Source organism: Hemiscyllium ocellatum, chromosome 46 (genome assembly GCF_020745735.1).
Source record: "Hemiscyllium ocellatum isolate sHemOce1 chromosome 46, sHemOce1.pat.X.cur, whole genome shotgun sequence".
Classification (NCBI taxonomy): Eukaryota; Metazoa; Chordata; class Chondrichthyes; order Orectolobiformes; family Hemiscylliidae; genus Hemiscyllium; species Hemiscyllium ocellatum.
In genome coordinates, this window is record NC_083446.1 from 8,451,318 (window position 1) to 8,470,907 (window position 19,590).

The 19,590-nt window shown below is 52.0% G+C and overlaps 1 protein-coding gene across 1 annotated transcript in view; it reads left to right on the forward strand.

The window, feature by feature from the left end:
• LOC132836189 (neurexin-2-like) overlaps positions 1–19,590 on the forward strand; it is a 1,025,492-nt gene that overhangs the window by 408,389 nt on the left and 597,513 nt on the right. The window contains exons 10-13 of the mRNA XM_060855516.1: positions 3,630–3,791; positions 4,825–5,263; positions 16,230–16,613; positions 17,935–18,138. Coding sequence (XP_060711499.1) covers positions 3,630–3,791; positions 4,825–5,263; positions 16,230–16,613; positions 17,935–18,138 — 1,189 coding nt within the window. The remainder of the gene's footprint in view (positions 1–3,629; positions 3,792–4,824; positions 5,264–16,229; positions 16,614–17,934; positions 18,139–19,590) is intronic.

Below are 19,590 nucleotides of genomic sequence, written 5' to 3' on the forward strand. Positions count from 1 at the left end.
ATCAAACCATCGTCTACTTGACATCAATGGTGTTACCATCACTGAATCGAACCAACACCCCAGAACACTCAATGGCGTTACCATCACTGAATCTATCCACCGCCCCTTGACATTCAATGGTGTTCCTATCACTGAATCTAATCATCGTCCCTTAAAATCCAATGGTGTTACCATCACTCAATCGAACCATCTCCCCATTGATATCCAATGGCATTACTGTCACTAAATCTAACCATCTAACCCTGAACATTCAATGGTGTTACCATCACTGAATCTTACCATCATCCCCTTGGCATTCAATGGTGCTACCATCACTGAATCTAACCATCACCCCCTTGACACTCTGTGGTGTTACCATCACTGAATCTACCCATCACCCCCATGGCATTCAATGGTGTTATCAGCACTGAATCTAACCATCACCCCTTGACATTCAATGGTGATACCATCACTGAATCTCACCATCACCCCCTTGACATTCAATGGTGTTTCCATAACTGAATCTAACCATCACCCTCTTGGCATTCCATGGTGTTACTGTCACTGAATCTAACCATCACCCCCATGACATTCATCCACCAACCTCCAGCAGGACACTCCTACCATCCAATCACTGCCTCTGTCTTCATAGGGTAGGGGCATAGTGATGTACACCAGAAGCAGACTCTTCGGTCCAACTCGTCCACACCGACCAGATATCCAACTTAATCTCATCCTATTTGTCAGCACTTGGCCCGTTTCCCTCTAAGCTCTGCCTATACACGTCCCCATCCAGAAGCCTTTTCAATGCTGTCATTGTACCAGCCTCCACCACTTGCTCTGGCAGCTCATTCCATACACGCACCACCCTCTGTGTGAAAAGGTTGCCCCTTAGGTCTCTTTTAAGTGTTTCCCCCTCTCCATAATCTCTGTCATTCTGGGTTCCCTCACCCCAGGGAAAACACCTTATCTTTTCATTCTATCCATGCACCTCACAGTTTTATAAACCTTTATAAGTTCACCCCTTCAGCCTCTGACACTCCAGGGAAAACAGCCCCAGCCCATTCAGCCTTCAGTCACGCCCACTGCTCCCTGAGCAGTTGCCCAACGCTGACCTGCTTCCCTGCGTGCCACCCGATCCTTACCCCCATTGGAGGAGGCCAGTCTCCAACCCTCTACCCAATCACCTTCTGCCCAGCGTCTGGGCCCCAGTCCATCTTGAAGTGACCCTCTGCACCACTCCCCCAGGCAGAATCCTTTCTTGATCGAGTCTCACCTTGGAACACCATCTTGGTGGGGTAGGGGGTGCTTGAGAGCGAATCTGATGGCTGTAGGGGCTTGGAATCACGTGTGGGCCTGGGATGGGTAAAATGAGCTCCCCTCCTTCCACCCAGAACAACCCGCGTGAACCCAGTGGGTCTCTTGACAGTGTCGGGTCCACCATTAATAAGTCCAATGGTATTATGTCCCATGGTGAACTTGACCAGGCTGTTGGTTTCTGGGGTGGGATTTGAACCGAGAAGCATGGACCTGGGAGATCTGAATCACGGGTGACGTCATCGCTGCACCTCTTTCCAGCCCTTGCCCTCAAGACAGGTGCCACCCAGAACCATGGACCTTGCCATCAACTGAAACACAGGAACTGTGATGGGTGACACCACGATATTGCGGACGCATTTGTTTGGAACGGTTCTCTGGTTCATGTCGTCAATTTGCCCAAAAAGCACAAACCTCAGGGGAGGCCTCGTCACCCAATAGTGCCCGGCTGTTGGGAGGTCCACCCTCTGGAGGCACACCCATGGACGGTGGTTAATCAAGGGGATGGGGATGAGGTGAGGCAGTAAGGGACAATGTTTTGGCTCTCTGAGCAGGTGGTGGTGAATCCACAGAATCCCTGCAGTGTGGAAACAGGCCCTTCGGCCCGACAGGTCCACATTAACCCTCTGAAGAGTAACCCACCCAGACCCATTTCCCTCACCGATATTTACCCCTGACTAATGCACTAACACGATGGGACAATTTAACATGGCCAATCCACCCTAACCTGCACATCTCTGGACACTATGGGATAATTTAGCACGGCCAATCCACCCTAACCTGCACATACCTGGGCACTATGGGACAATTTAGCATGGCCAATCCACCCTAACCTGCACATCCCTGGGCACTATGGGACAATTTAGCACGGCCAATCCACCCTAACCTGCACATCCCTGGACACTATGGGACAATTTAGCACGGCCAATCCACCCTAACCTGCACATCCCTGGGCACTATGGGACAATTTAGCATGGCCAATCCACTCTAACCTGCGCATCTTTGGACTGTGGGGGGAAACCGGAGCAAACTCCACATAGACAGCTGCCCGAGGGAGAGATCGAACCTGGGTCCCTGGTGCTGTGAGGCAGTGGGGCTAACCACTGAGCAACTGCAGTGGGGAGGAGACTGGTGGGGGAGACCTGCGGAGTTAGATTGAGGGAGGTGGGGGGGTAGGATCACGGAGAGTGGCACGCAGATGAGGACAGGCCATGCGCTCTGAGGTGGTGCCCAAGTGTGTTCTTTCTCTTACAATGCACCAGCCACATCTGAGCATCGCCAGCTGAGCCAATGTCTGTTTGCCCCTGTCCCTTGAACCCAAGGGGCTTGCCTGTGCCATCTCAGAAGGTGGGGGGGGGGGGGGGGGGGGAAGGGTGGTGGCCGCGTTGCTCTGGGTTTGGAGTCACATGGACTCCAGACCAGGGAGGGACAGCCAGTTCCCTTCACTTAAAAGCCAAGATTTTGGCAACCAATCAGTAATGGCCTACTGCTGATACTAACGCGTGGCCACAGCGGGATTTGAACCTGCGTCCTCCCGGGGCATTACTTTGTGGGGGTTGGGGTCAGTGTCAGAGCTGCTATAGCCCAGTTACTCCACCACCTGCTCCATGTTGCCCCCCCCCCCAACTTCCATGGCGAAGGTTGAGGGATATCAGAGTGAGTTCACACCGTGTTCAAAGTCTGACCCGTTCTGAGGTGCTAGGGGGAACCAGTCAGGATGGGCCAGAGCTGCAATACCCTTCGCAACTCGAGTGAGGCATGGTTTGGGGCGGGGTACTCAATTGTCAGCGTTGTTTTTAGTGTGACACGTGGCGTGAGGAGATCAGTCAGTTAGAATATGAAGCCAGCCTTGCTGCTGAGGAAGGGAGGGAGTCAAAGATGCTGAAGGGGGTTGATAGGCCGATTGTCCCAGCAGCCTCTGGGCTGTTGAGTCTCGGCCCTCCTAGCTGACCAGTTTGGCCCCAAACATCTGGGAGAACAAAATGACCGACATTGTGGGGGATAGCCAAAGGACTTCAAACCATCAGTTCCTGCCCTTCCCTCTCCTCTGTTGACACCACCCCCTCCAAACAAGGTGAAACATTAATGTCCCCCTCACTGAGGGGTTTAAAGCAGACATGAAAATGGAAAACACCAGCCCTCTCCCCAACCCCTTCCCTCAGCAATAATGCCCCCCTTCCCCCACCCAACCCACACCCTTGTCAGGCAGACCTGTCGACGTAACTGAGGCCATCGGTAACGGATTGTATTCCCATCTTTTCTTCCTTCGTTTCGTTCCCCCTTCCTCCTTCCAACACCCCTCACCCCACCTCTCCCACGGCCCACCTGGGCAGGTGACCATCTCAGTGGATGGGATCTTGACGACCACAGGTTACACGCAGGAGGACTACACCATGTTGGGTTCCGATGACTTCTTCTACATCGGGGGGAGCCCGAGTACAGCGGACCTGCCTGGTTCACCCGTCAGCAACAACTTCATGGGGTGCCTGAAGGACGTGAGTATCACAGAGGCGTCACGTGCAACCTCCTGTTGACACTGTCCCTGGGCACTCAGTTCCCACCGCAGGGGCAGCTATTCAGTGCTTCGGATAACGGTGATCCAGACGGCGTTACTTTGGTTGAGCACGGTTCTGTTTCGTTGCATGAATTCACCTTCGACTTGCACATCTGATGTCCATTCAGCGCCTCGGCTCAGTTGTTTTCGACTTCCCAAAAGAATCAAGGGGGCTTTAGTCTGTGTTTCAACGCGAATCTGTGAATTCTAGATGGGGATAGTGTAGAAGGAGCTCCACTCTGTATCTAACCCCGTGCTGTCCCTGCCCTGGGGAGTGTTTGATGGGGGACAGTGTAGGGGGAGCTTTACTCTGTATCTAACCCTGTGCTGGGGAGTGTTTGATGGGGGACAGTGTAGAGAGAGCTTTACTCTGTATCTAACCCCTTGCTGTCCCTGTCCTGGGGACATAGACAGCACAGGGTTAGATACAGAGTAAAGCTCCCTCTACACTGTACCCATCAAACACTTCTCACGATAGAGACAACATGGGGTTAGAGACAGGGTAAAGCTTCCTCTACACTGTACCCATCAAACACACCCCAGAACAGGGACAACACAGGGTTAGATACAGAGTAAAGCTCCCTCTACACTGTCCCCCATCAAACATTCCACAGGACAGGGACAGCACAGGGTTAGATACAGAGTAAACCTCCCTCTACACTGTCCCCCATCAAACACTCTCCAGGACAGGGACAGCAGGGGGTTAGATACAGAGTAAAGCTCCCTCTACACTGTCCCCCATCAAACACTCCCCAGGACAGGTACGGCATTGGGTTTGATACAGAGTAAAGCTCTCTTTACACTGTCCCCCATCAAACACCCCCCATTACAGGGACAGCACAGGGTTAGATGCAGAATAAAGCTCTCTCTACATTGTCCATCAGACGCTCCCCATTACAGGGAGAGCACAGGGTTTGATGCAGAGTAAAGCTCTCTCTACACTATGGGCTAACTTGCCTCTCCATTCCTTTCAGGTGGTTTACAAGAACAATGACTTTAAACTGGAGCTGTCACGCCTGGCCAAAGAGGGGGACTCCAAGATGAAGGTTCACGGGGACCTGGTGTTCCGATGTGAGAACGTGGCTGCCCTGGACCCAGTGACCTTCGAAGCCCCCGAAGCGTACATCGCTCTCCCCAAGTGGAATACCAAGAAGACAGGCTCAGTCTCCTTTGATTTCTGTACCACGGAACCCAATGGTCTGCTCCTGTTCAGCCACGGCAAGAGGCAACACCAGAAGGAGACGCGGGCCGAGCGTCTCCAGAAGGTGGATTACTTTGCGATGGAGCTGTTGGACGGGTTCCTGTTCCTGCTCCTGGACATGGGCTCGGGGGCCATCAAGATCCGTGCCACCAACAAGAAGGTCAACGATGGGGAGTGGTGCCACGTCGACTTCCAGAGAGACGGCCGTTCAGGTCAGGCAGCACATCTTCACTGGGGCAGTGGGAGTGTGGGGGAGGTCTGAGAGAGAATGAATGTGGGTGTCAGAGAGAGAGAGAGTGTGAGTGTGGGGGTGTCTGAGAGAGAGAGGATGTGAGTATGGGGGGATCTGAGAGAGAGGGGGAGAGAGTATGTGTGTGTGTCTGAGAGAGAGAGGGTGTGTGTGTGTGTGGGTGGGTCTGAGAGAGAGAGAGAGAGGGTGAGAGTGTGGGGGTGTCTGAGAGAGGTGTGAGTGTGTATGTCTGAGAGTGTGTGTGAGAGAGAACGAGAGAGAGACAGTGTGAGTGTAGGTGTCAGAGAGAGAGAGAGTGTGGGGAGGGGCGGTCTGAGAGAGAGAGAAAGAGGGTGTGAGTGTGTGTGTCTGAGAGAGAGTGAGTGTCAGAGAGAGGGTGTGAATGTCTGTGGGTATCTGTGTGAGAGAGAAAGAGCGAGAGGGACAGAGTGTGTGTGTGGATATCTGTGAGAGAGAGAGAAAGAGAGAGAGGGAGTGTGGGTACCGGTGAGAGAGAGAGAGTGTGTGTGTGGGTGTCTGAGAGAGAGAATGTGAGTGTGTGTGTGTGTCTGAGAGAGTGTATCAGTATGGTGAGAATGTGTGCGTGTCTGAGAGAGAGAGTGTGTGTACCTGTGTGTCTGAGAGAGAGTGTATGAGTGTTTGTGTGAGTGTCTGAGAGCGAGAGAGAGAGTGTGAGTGTTGTGTATATGTGTGTGTGAGAGAATGTGTGTGTGTGTATGTGTGGGAGAGAGAGTGTGTGAGTATCTGAGTGTGTGTGTATATATTAGACAGGTTGTGTTTGTGTGTACATGTGTGTGCTTGTGTGAGGATGGGTATGCGTGTGAATTAGGGTGTGTGAGGCAGTGTGAGCGTGTGCATGTCTAACAGTGTGTGTGATGGTATGAGTGTGTGTGTATGTGAATTAGGGTGTGTGTGTGTGTAGAGAGAGTGTGTGAGTATGTATGTGAGTGTGTATGAATGTGTGTCTGTGGGAAAGAATGTGTGAGGAGGTGTATATGTGAGTTTGAGGGGGTGTGTGAGTGTGTACATGTGAGAATGTGTATTTGTATGTGTATGTGAGGATGTGTGTGTGAGGGAGTGTTTGATGGTATGTGTATGAGGGTACGTATTTGGAAGGTACATTTGTGAAGGTGTGTGTACTTGAGTGTGTGTCAGGGTGTAGTGTGATAATGTGTGTAAGAGTGTATGTTTGTATAAGGGTATGTGTGTGAGGAATATATGTGAGTGTGTGTGCATGAGGGTCTTGTCAGGGTGTGTGTGAACGTATGTGAGTGTGAGGGGGTATGTGAGTGTGAAAGTGTGCGTGAGTACGTGTGTGAGGGTGTCTGGGAGGGTGTGTTTGAGTTTGTATATGAGGGTGTGTGAGAGCGAGAGTGTGTGTATGTGTTAATGTGTGATGGTGTGTGTGCGGGAGGGTGTGACAGTGTGGAGGAGGGTGGGTGTGAACATGTTTGTGAGAAGTGTGTGTGGGAGAAAGTGTACACATATGTGAAAAAGTGTGAGCGTGACCAAGTGTGTTTGTCTATGAGAGATTGTGAGAGATGTATGAGAGTCTGTGAGAGGATGTGTGTGTGAAAGTGCGTGTGTCAGTGTATGTTAGTGAGTGTGTGAGCAAATGTGTGCATTTGAGAGAGTGTGCGTGAGTCTGTGTATATGTACATGTGTAAGAGGGTACACGTGTGAGAGAATGTGTGTGTGTGAGTGTTTTGTGTATGCATATGAGTGTTTGTATGTGTGCGTGTTTGTGAGTGTGTGTGTGAGAATGTGTATGAGTGAGTAGGTGTACGTGGTGGTGGTGGTGGTGGGAGGGGCGCAATGATGGGAAAAATATGCCTTACCTCTCTCATGAGCATCACCATTGATCCTCTCCCCTCACATCCCACCACCCCTCACCCCTGTTCCTGGGTACATCTGACAAATCCCCATCCCTGAAGGCTGTCAGTAAATTGGATGGGTTATATTTTATTCACAAGAGCAGTGTTAGTTGTCATGCTCACTGTACTGACATACAAACATGAGCAGGCCACTCTGCCCATCTACTAACTAAGATGTCGGCTGCCCTGATTTTAAGTTTGACTCCACACTCCCGCGAAACCCTTAAGTAATCTTTCAGCCACTCGGTAACTCAAGAACCCATCTCCGCTTGCCTTCAAAGGACTTGCCATTTGAAGTTTCAGAGGGTTTCTCATAGACCGCTAGTGATAAGTGACACTACCCTGCAGGTGGGACAGAGGCAGCCATTTGTAGCTTGATTCACTTGGTAGATTCATTGGTTGGGTTCACTTTCCCAAACACCACATTTGGAATCTCTTCTGTGGTGATGTCTTCAATGGGACAGAGGAGAGCATGCATATCGACAAAGAGTTGGACACCTGGAATGACAAAATCCCGCTGCTTTACCACTTCCCCTGCGTTGCAGGTCTGGTTGAACCTGGGGCTCCAGACCCAGGAGGAGGAGACACTACCACAGGAAGGAAAGACAGCAGACCTTTCTCAGGAAGACCCACCCCTCATCGGGACGCTGTGGGTCTCTGCACCACTTTCGACTGCAATCATTTACCTCGGCCAAAGGGACTTGAAACGAGATGAGAATGTCAACAGACCCCCAAGGTTCCATGTGCACGCCGAGGATGGTGATTTGGGCAGAAATGCCAGCCCAGGAAGACCAATGGAATTTAATCCCAATAAGTACGAGATGATGGATTTTGGGAGGTCCGGTCAGGGTAGGACATCCACTATAGATGGTACGTCCCGAGAGACAGTACTGAGGAAAGGACTTTGGTGTACAAGTCTACAAGATCCCTGAAGGTGTCAACGCAGCGAGAGAGGGTAGTGAGGATGGCACACATGGCACTGGGCTGTGGAATGTCAGAGCAGGGACATCCTTTTACAACTTTGTCCAACCTTGGGTAGGCCGCAGGTGGAATACCGTGTGGAGTTCCGGTCACTGCATTATTGGTGGGACATGATTGCACTGGAGAGGGTGCAGAGGAGGTTCACCAGATGCTGCCTGCCCTAGAGAGTCTCAGTTGTGAGGACAGACTGGATTAGACTGGGCTTGTTTTCCCTGGAGCAGAGGGGATTGGTCATGGATGGTGATTGACATGTGTAAAATTGAGAGACATACATTGGAGCGCGTTGTGAGAATCATTTCCCCACGGCAGACATATCTAAGACCGGAGGGCATAAGTTTGAGGGGAGGACTAGGTGGTTTCAAAGGGGATCTGAGGAAATATTTCTCACCCAAAAGATGGTAGAAAGGCAGAAGGTGCTCCCTGAGAGAATGATGGAGGCAGGCTCTTCTGGCAACATTTCAGAAGGGAAATGGGATTAGTGTAAATGGGATTGGCGTTTGTGGGTCAGCACTAACATGGTGGGCCGAAGGGCCTGAATCTGTGCTGCACTCCCTGAGTAGTTCAGTGGTTAGCACTGCTACCTCACAGCGCCAGGGACCCAGGTTCGATCCGACTCTCGGGGGACTGTCTGTGTGGAGTATGCACGTTTTCCCGTGACTGTGTGGAATTTCTTCCAGGTGCTCCAGTTTCCTCCCGTAGTCCAGGGATGTGCAGATTAGGGTGGATTGGCCATGCTAAGTTGTCCCATAGTGCCCAGGGGTGTGCAGGTTAGGGTGGATTGGCCGTGCTAAATTGTCCCATAGTGTCCAGGGATGTGCTGGTTAGGGTGGATTGGCCGTGCTAAATTGTCTCATAGTGTCCAGGGATGTGCAGGTTAGGGTGGATTGGCCGTGCTAAATTGTCCCATAGTGTTCAGGGATATGGCAGGTTAGGTTGGATTGGCCGTGCTAAATTGTCCCATAGTGTTCAGGGATATGGCAGGTTAGGGTGGATTGGCCGTGCTAAATTGTCCCATTGTGTCCAGTGATGTGCAGGTAAGGGTGGATTGGCTATGCTAAATTGTCCCATAGTGCCCCGGGATGTGCAGGTTAGGTGGATTGGCCATGCTAAATTGTCCCATAGTGCCCAGGTATGTGCAGGTTAGGGTGGATTGGCCGTGCTAAATTGTCCCATAGTGCCCAGAAGTGTGCAGGTTAGGATGGATTGGCCGTGCTAAATTGTCCCATAGTGCCCAAAGATGTACAGGTTAGGGTGGATTGGCCGTGCTAAATTGTCCCATAGTGCCCAGGGATGTGCAGGTTAGGGTGGATTGGCCATGCTAAATTGTCCCATAGTGCCCAGGGATGTGCAGGTTAGGGTGGATTGGCCATGCTAAATTGTCCCATAGTGCCCAGGGATATGTAGATGCATTGGTTAGGGGAGATGTAGAATAATAGGGTAAGGGACTGGGTCTGGGTGGGGTACTCTTCGGAGGGTCGGTGTGGACTAGTTGGGCCAAATGGCCTGTTTCCACACAGTGGGGATTCTATGAAATTCATGGCAATGCAAGTAGATAGGGTGGTAAAGGAGGCATGTGGCACGCTTGCCTTTACTGTTCGGGAAATTGAGAACAAGAATCAGGATGTCATGCTGCAGTTGTGTAAGACTTTGATTAAGCCAAACTTAAGAGTGTTGCGTTGAATTCTGGTCACCCCATTACAGGAAGGATGTGGATTCTATGGAGAGGGTGCAGAAGAGGTTTCCCAGGATGCTGCCTGGATTAGAGGGTATGAGCTATAAGGAGAGGCTGGAAAAACACAGGTTGTTTTCTCTGGAGGCTGAGGGGAGACTTGATAGAAGGCTATCAAATTATGAAATGCACAGATAGGATTGATAATCTGAATCATTTTCCCAGTGTTGAAATGTCTAATACTAGGGTGAATGCATTTAAGGTGAGAGGGGGAAAGTTCAAAGGAGATGTAAGGGACATGTTTTTTTACACAGAGAGTGGTAGGAGTGTGGAACGCATTGCTAGGGGTGGTGGTGGAGGCAGACACAATAGGGGCTTTTAGTTAAACACATGAATATGCAAGAGATGGAGGGAGATGGACCAAGGGCAGGCAGAAGGGATGAGTTTAATTTGGCACAATATTATGGGCCGAAGGGCCTGTTCCTGTGTGATACTGTTCTACGTTCTATGACTCTAAACAGAGAGATGCAAATGTTCCTGGGTGTAAACTCATTCCTGGGTCCCCCCCTCCCCTGCCCCTCAGTAGGCACAGTGAAGTTAAATCCCTCAAAGAGGTCGTCCCAACAGTCCCCACTCCTCCACAGATAGCACCTTCCAAACCCAAGACCACTTCAAAGGAGAACGACAAGGGCAGCAGATACATGGGAACACCATCCCCATTGCAAGTTCCCACCACAACTTGGGAATATATCGGCCGTTCCTTGGGTCAGAATCCTGGAACTCCCTCCCCCAGTGCATTGTGGGTCAAGATGGCCACTCACCCCACCTTCTCAAGAGGGCGGTTAGGGATGGGAGGGGGCAATAAAAAACTGGGCCTAGTCCGTGACGCACACATCCCACAAGTGAATATAAAAACAGAGCTGCATTCACTGGCACTGAAGTGTCTGGGCTCCCCATAAGTTTACAAAGAGGAGCAGGCTCTGAGTGATCTGGGGCAAGATGGAGTATTCCTAGCCTCAGTTGATATGCTATGATGCTGCAATGTGCATGTCTTTTCCAGATATTGACTGTGAGTGCAGGGTACAAGTCTGAAAAAGGAAAATTCAAAGTAAAAGAGAGCCAAAGAATTGCGCGTTGCCAAATTATAAACAACCACTTTGGTTCTTCATGTTCCCAACCGGGTTGAACGTAGGAAAACTGTTTAATATTCATTTGCGGGGTTAACGACATCGTTGGCTAGAATAACATCTATTACCCCATTCCTAATTGCCCAGAGGGGCAGTTAAGAGTCAACTACATGGTCTGGAGTCACATGTAGGCCCAGACCGGGTAAGAATGGCAGTTTCCTTCCCGAAAGGGACATCAGCGAATTTGATGGGGTTTTCCCCCAACAAAATTGTGAGGGACCCTCGCTGAAAATGAGAGCGAGAGAGACAAACAGACAGACAGAGAGAGTGTGTGAGGGACCCCTGCTGAAAATGAGAGAGATACCCTTGTTGAAAATGAGAGAGAGAGAGAGAGAGAGCGTGTGAGGGACCCTCACTGAACATGACAGAGAGAGTGTGTGAGGGACCCTCACTGAACATGACAGAGAGAGTGTGTGAGGAACCCTCACTGAAAATGAGAGAGAGAGAGAGATCATTATGAGACAACTCTTAACTCCAGACTTCGATTCAAATTTCACCATCCACTGTGGCAGGATCTGAACCTGATTCCTTGGGATATTACCTGCGTCTTTGGATTAACAGTTCAACGACGATGCCACTATGCCATCGCTCCCCCAATTCATTAACAATTCTAATTAATAGATAGAAATTTGATTTTCTAACAAAGGCAAGAGAGGATTGGCAATATTGATGACAATGTGAATTTGTGCCTTGCGTGGCAATATCCTGGAAGGAGAGTGGCACTCAGTCCCTCGAGCGTTCTGGATCTTTCTGCCATTTGCCCGTGCTATCCCATGAGGCATATAACATCCGAGTGCTCTTGATCTCCGTCTTGAGGGCACCCAACGACTGAGTCATATGTTCTGGTGGGTTTTGGACTGTTTGACTGCCCACTCATGCCCTCCCCAGTCCCTGACCATGGTGCTGAAGCCAAAACCTCATGCATTGTGGTTGACCAGACGCTTTCTCAGTTCAAGGTCGACGAGGAAGTGCTGTATCACCAGTGGTGCTGTCTGTCCAATGACAGGTTCCCTGAGGAGAACGAAGAATCAACCACACTTAGCTGGAAACCAGCCCTTCGGTCCACTTGCCCAATGCGGCCCATTTTCATAATTTAAAATGGCCCCATTTGCCCCGCTTTTGGTCCACATCCTTCCAGACCTATCCCATCCATGTGCCTGTCCGAATGTTTCTTAACGTTCATGGGCAGCACGGTGGCTAGCACTGCTGCCTCATAGCACCAGCATCCCAGGGTTCAATTCCACCCTCGGGTGACTGTCTGTGTGGAATTTGCACATTCTCCCCCCGTGTCTGCATAGGTTTTTCTCTGGGTGCTCTGGTTTCCTCCCACAATCCAAAGATGTGCAGGTTAGGTGAACTGGCCATGCTACATTGCCCCATAGTTGTTAGGTACATTAGTCAGGGGTATATGTAGGGGAAGGGAATGGGTGTGGGTGGGTTACTTTTCAGCGGGTCGGTGTGGACTTGCTGGGCCGAAGGGCCTGTTTCCATATTGTCGGGAATCTAATAAAAAAAATGACAAAACTGTACTCACCTCCACCACTACCTCTGGCAGCCCTGTTCCAGATACTCACCACCCTCTGTGTGAAAAAAGTGCCCTCCGGACCCTTTTGTATCTCTCCCCTTTCACCTTCAACCTATGCCCTCCAGTGTTAGACTCCCCTACCTTGAGGGAAAGCTGTCAGTCTACCTTATTGACACCCCTGATGATTTTATAGACCTCTGTAAGCTTATCCTTCAGACTCCCTCATAACTCAAACCTTCCAGTCCAGGTAGCAATCTTTTCTGCACACGCTCTAGTTTAAGAACTTCCTTTCTATAGTGAGGTGGCCGGAATTGCACACAGTACTCCCTGATGTGTGATCTCATGTCAAAGTCAAAACCAAGCGAGGACGGTGGATTTTCTGAACAATAATCAATGATAGCTGATGTTAGGTGAAAGTGAGGACTGCAGATACTGGAGGTCAGAGTGGTGCTGGAAAAGCACAGCAGGTCAGGCAGCATCCGAGGAGCAGGAGAATCGGGCAGGAGCCCTTCTTCAGGAAAAAGCTTTGAAGCTCAGATTTGTTCACTGAATTGAAATTCCACCGCCATCCCCTGCAGTGGGATTTTGAACTCTGAACATTAATCGGATTACAAACGCAGCAACGTTACCACCATCTCCTCCCGGGCACTGCCCTTTCCCAGCCTGGCACTGCATCAGATTCTGGACAGCGCAGTACAGAGGCTGCCTCCCCTGGCAAGCCAAGGCTGCAGAGGGGGTACTTTCCCCAAAGGTCGCACGGGAGAAACAGTCAGCCAATCGCAAACCCTTGTCAGCCATCCCGACTTTCAGCGAAATGATTAATTAACTATAAGAGACCTGGAACTTAATTCGGATCACAACTGGCTCCAGGTGTGGACAGTGGGATGGACACTGTGTTGGAACGTACGGTGTGAAGGTGTGTGCACCGCAGCCACAAGGACCCAATAAGGAAGCAGAACGGGATGAAATGTAAACACACAATGAATCGATCACCTTGTGCTTGGGACAGCCACTACATTTTTAGCTCCCCACCCCCAGAGTCCTTATAGAGTCATAGAGTCAGAGATGTACAGCATGGAAACAGACCTTTTGGTCCAACCCGTCCATGCCAACCAGATATCCCAACCCAATCTAGGCCCACCTGCCAGCACCCGGCCCATATCTCTCCAAACCCTTCCTATTCATATACCCATCCAACTGAGTCTTAAATGTTGTAATTGTACCAGTCCCCACCACTTCCTCTGGCAGCTCATTCCATACACGTACCACCCTCTGCGTGAAAAAGTTGCCCCTTAGGTCCCTTTTAAATCTTTCCCCTCTCACCCTAAACCTATGCCCCTCTAGTTCTGGACTCCCCGATCCCAAGGAAAAGACTTTTCTATTTACCCTATCCATGCCCCTCAAAATTTTGTAAACCTCTATATAAGGTCACCTCTCAGCCTCCGACACTCCAGGGAAAACAGCCCCAGCCTGTTCAGCCTCTCCCTGTAGCTCAGATCCTCCAACTCTGGCAGCATGTTTGCAAATCTTTTCTGAACCCTTTCAAGTTTCACAACATCGTTCCGATAGGAAGGAGACCCGAATTGCAGGCAATATTCCAACAGTGGCCAAACCAATGTCCTGTACGTTTTGTAAGCTTCTTGCTAGCCGTAGGAGTGGGGCTGGTGGGAACGGCCCAGGAAGTCTCATGCAACTCTCGGAAAGACCGGAATATGAAGCAAGGCCGCTTTTCTCTGCAGGGTTCAGAGCCAGGGGAGGGAGAGTCAGTCTACCCACAGTCATTCCAGTGTGGGGTTCAGACCCCCGACTATATGATTCTTGTAAAAGTTGTCCTTGATGTTTTGGTGAAATAAGCGAGATTTAAAATTCAATGGCTGCATATGACTGCGTGGCCTGTGAGTGTAAAAGGGTACAGATGAATTCCCAATTTTAGCCCCATGGTGTGTCACCCAAAGAGTGAAATTGCACTGTCAGAGGCCTTTTCAGTCCCGCGATGGGGCCCAGCTTTAGTTCTCTTGAATGAATAGCACAGGAGCCTGTCCCTCAACTATCAACACCCAGCACTAATCCCTGATCATTCACATTGAAAGAGAATCTAACCATCACCCCCTTGACATTCAATGGTGTTACCATCACTGAATCTAACCATCACCCCCTTGACATTCAAAGGTGTTACCATCACTGAATCTAATTATCACTCCCTTGACATTAAATGGTGATACCATCACTGAATCTAACCACCACCCTCTTGACATTCAATGGTGTTAGTGTCACTGAATCTAACCATCACCCCCTTGACATTCAATGGTGTTACCACCACTGAATCTAACCATCACCCCCTTGACATTCAATGGTGATACCATCACTGAATCTAACCATCTCCCCCTTGACATTAAATGGTGATACCATTGCTGACTCGAACCATCTCCCCCTTGACATTAAATAGTGATACCATCACTGAATCTAACCACCAACCCTTGACATTCAATGGTGTTACCATCACTGAATCTAACCACCACCCCCTTGACATTCAATGGTGTTAGTGTCACTGAATCTAACCATCACCCCCTTGACATTCAATGGTGTTAGTGACACTGAATCTAACCATCACCCCCTTGACATTCAATGGTGTTAGTGACACTGAATCTAACCATCACCCCCTTGACATTCAATGGTGTTACCATCACTGACAAACACAATATCAACATCCATAGAGTTAACATTGACAAGAAACTCAACTGCACTCACCATATTTGTTGTGGCTCCAAGAGCAGGTCAGAGACTGGGAATCACGCAGCAAATAACTCCCCTCCTGACTCCCCCAAAACCTGTCCCACCATCAAAAAGGCACAAGTCAGGAGGGTGAGGGAATACTGTCCACTTGCCCTGGATGGGGGTTAGCTCCTACAACACTCGAGAAGCTCGACACCATCCAGGTACAAAGCAGCCCCCGCTCGATTGGCACCACACCCCCTCCCTCCACCCCCCGATGCTCAGTAGCAGCAGTGTGTACCATCTACAAGACGCACTGCAGCAATTCCCCGAGGCTCCTCAGGCAGCACCCTCCAAACCCAGCACCATCTGGAAGGACAACGGGCAGCAGATACATGGGAACACCACCCCCCACTGCAAGTTCCCCCCACTCCCCGTCCCGACTTGGGAATATATCGGCCGTTCCTTGGGTCAGAATCCTGGAACTCCCTCCCCCAGGGCATTGTGGATCTAACTCACAGCACACGGACTGCAGCGGTTCAAGATGGCGGCTCACCCTCACCTTCTGCATAGAATTAAAAAGTCCCTACAATGTGGAGGCAGGCCATTTGGTCCATTGAGTCCAAACCAACACTGCCAGGCGAAAGTGAGGACTGCAGATGCTGGTGATCAGAGTCGAGAGTGTGGCACTGGAAAAGCACAGTAGGTCAGGCAGCATCCGAGGAGCAGGAGAATGGATGTTTCGGGCATTCCTGATGATGGGCTTTTGACCAAAACATCGATTTTCCTGCTCCTTGGAAGCTGCCTGACCCGCTGTGCTTTTCCAGCAACTCTCGACTCCACACTGACCCTCCCAAGAGCATCCCACCCAGGCTCACACCATCCCGGGGGCAACTGGGGATGGGCAGTGAATGATGGCTCACGGGTAAACCTGGAACAAAACAACACAATGTTCTTGCGTTGTCCTACCCCCACTGCAGGCTCGATATCGGTGAACAGCCGCCACTTCCCGTTCGTGGCCAACGGTGAGAGTGAGATCCTGGACCTGGACAGTGACATGTACCTGGGGGGTCTCCCAGAAAACAAGCTGGACCTGGTGCTGCCCCCCGAGCTGTGGACTGCCTTCCTGCGGTACGGCTACGTGGGCTGTGTGCGCGACCTCTTCATCGACGGGCGAAGCCGGGACATCCGGCGCCTGGCTGAGCTCCAGAACACCGGGGGCGTCAGCGGCTTCTGTAGCCGGGAAACCCTAAAGCAGTGCAGCACCAGTCCGTGTCGGAACGGGGGGCAGTGCCGTGAGGGCTGGAACCGCTACATCTGTGACTGCACCGGCACCGGCTACTTCGGCAGGAACTGTGAGACGGGTAGGATGCTGCACCGGGATACAGGCACTGGAAACTGGGAGCCAGGCACTGGGAACTGGGCACCAGGAACTTGGAGCCGGGCACTGGGAACAGGGAACTGAGATCCAGACCAGCGGGAACTGGGATCCGTGCACCAGGAACTGACAGCCAGACACTGGGAACTGGGGTCCGTGCACTGGGAACCGGGAAGCAGGAACTGGAAAGCTGCATCGGGAACTGGGCATCAGGATCTGTGCACTGGGAACTGAGAACTGGACACCGGGAACTGGGAAATGAGAACTGGGAAGCTGCACTGGGCACCAGGAACCATGCACTGGGAACTGGGCACCAGGAACCATGTGCTGGGAACTGAGAGCCGGGCACCGGGAAGCAGGAACTGGGAAGCTGCACAGGGCACTGGGAATTGGGAGCCTAGATCCGGGAATTGGGACCCTGGCATTGGGAATCAGGCACTGGGAACTGGGATCCGGGCACCGGGAACTGGACACAGACCACGGGAATCGGACACCGGGAATTGGGGGGGGGGGGGGGGAGTCGGCTGCTGTGGCTGTGCGCAGAGGGAGATAGGGAGATCTGAGGGACTGAGGTTGGGTGGTCTGAGGGACGGAGGTCTGAGGGAGAGAGAGGGAGGTTTGAGGGATGGAGGCCTGAAGGATGGAGGGAGCGAGGTCTGAGGGAGAGAGAGAGGGAGGTCTGAGGGAGAGAGAGAGGGAAGCCTGAAGGATGGAGGGAGGGAGGCCTGAGGGAGATAGAGAGTTCAGAGGGAGGTTGTATTGAGGGGGGATACCTGAGAGAGAGCCCCAAGGATAGAGTGGGAGCAAGGGACTTCCGAGAGAGGGAGAATGTGAGGTTCGAGGAAGGGACTTATATCCGGGGCAGGGGGTGGAAGGAGAGAAGGTGGTTCAAGGGGAGAGAGAGTAGGGAGCCCTGAGGGAGGAGATGGAAGGGGGAGAGAGAGGGGGATGGAGGTCTGAGAAGAGAGGGACATGCAATTGGGAGAGGGGGAGCTCTGTGGGGGAAAGAGAGTGGGAGGTAGTGATATGGGGGTTAGATGGCGGGTGTGTGTGTGGGGGGGGGGGGGAGAACCTGTCTGGTTCGAGCTGTGCCTAGAGGTGGTGACCGGGCAGGACATGGTAGACGAGGGGAAGGAAGCGATCAGGAGTGGAGGGATGGAGATGGTTGGTCAGGGTATCCCCCTCTCTCCCTGTCCCACTGCTCAGAAAGCAGGACAGGTGGGAGAGGACACGTGGGAGATTGAAGGTGGTCTCTCTCACATCAGCTGCCCTTCCCCTCTCCACCCACACTTAGTTTTGTTTTGCAGAGGGGACCGTCCTCAGCTACGACGGCAGCATGTACATGAAGGTAATCATGCCAACGGTGATGCACACAGAAGCTGAAGACATCTCCCTGCGGTTCATGTCACAGAGAGCCTACGGCCTACTCATGGCCACGACCTCCAAAGTCTCTGCGGACACCCTCAGGCTTGAGTTGGACGGGGGACGGGTGAAGCTGACCGTCAACTTAGGTAACCTCCCACCCACCCCACATCCCTCTCTGGCATTGGTAGAAGATTCTCTGATCTCTCGGATGAACCCCACCTCGACTCCCAACCCCTCGCGATCCACCCCAGGCCCCCGGGGAAGCTCCGAGGGAGTGAGGGGATGGGGTTCGACGGGTTCTTCCGGGCAGTGAGAGGTGCGTGTGTGTGTGTGAGAGAGAGACAGAGAGAGAGAAAGCGATGCCTCAAATGGCTTCCATCAACTGGGCGCGCCCCACCCGCCACAAAATGGAGCCGTCCCCCCCTCCCCCTCACTGAGGGAAGGGGCTGGCGGGGCACTGCCCTCTCCTCGCCCAGTCAAGCGGGTAACGTAAGAGCAGACGGTGTCCCCATGACCCCGTCCGACTCTCTCCTGGTCAGTGCCCCGTGTTAAGGGGAAGAGGTTGGCGATGGTGTGGGAAGGAGCACTGTCCTCCTGATTGTGTTGGAGCTCAGAAGAGGGATCCCTGAGGCCTGGAAGCTGCTGGGATGGAGAAGGCCTTGGATGGGACATTCAGTGCAACAGATGTCTCTCTCTCCCCCTCCTTCCCTGTCTCTCTCTCTCCCCACTCCATCTCTCTCTCTGCCCGTCCTTGTCTCTCTCTCTCTCTCACACTTTCTGTCTCTCACTCTGTTTCTCTCTTTTTCTCTGTCTCTCTCCCTCCCTGTCTCACCCTTCGCCCCTTCCCTCCTATCAGTTGCATCAAGGTCCATCTTGAACTGAATCCATTCCAATACCTGTGCACCCTACGACTGAACTTCTCTCTCTCTGGATCTCTCTCATATGCCTCACATCAACGATGCGAAGGGAGATGCCTTGCCAAATGCCAATGCCAGTCCCCAGTGACAAGAGAGACAATGTGATCTACCACGGGGTGAATTCCCGTTAGTGTACTGTGCTGACTCCCCCTTGAGTCCACTCCTGGCGTTTATCGGCGTTGAGGCACAGACGGGACGCCAACTCGGATCGGCCCAACCTCCGATTTCCCCCAGATCAGTCCCCAGAGGGCATGGATCTGGCACGAGTAACTCAAACGCTGCAGAACCGATTCGGCGTGTGCGAGAGGGAAGGGAGGAGGCTGTGACAGGGGCGCGGGCAAACGGAGAGTGCTCCGAGATGAAGGGAGGTGGCCAAGGTGGGGTTTGAGGAGGTCTCCTCTGGCAAGCAAGGATGGGCGACCAATTACAGCCTCACACGGACGACCAGCCAAGTGGGGAGCAGAGAGTGGAGTTTCTGAGGCTCAGCTGCCGAGCTCCGAAGGTTGGCGAGTCGGACAGACCCATTCCTGGGATGATTTGGGGGGGGGGGGGGGGGAGGGTATAGGAGGAAATTATCCTGCCGTAGTTCCATTCTGTCTCTCTCTCTCTCTCGGGTCACTGGAGGTATTCGGAAAGATGACATTCCCACCTCTGAGCTGCAATGGGCAAGGGAGGGGAGGC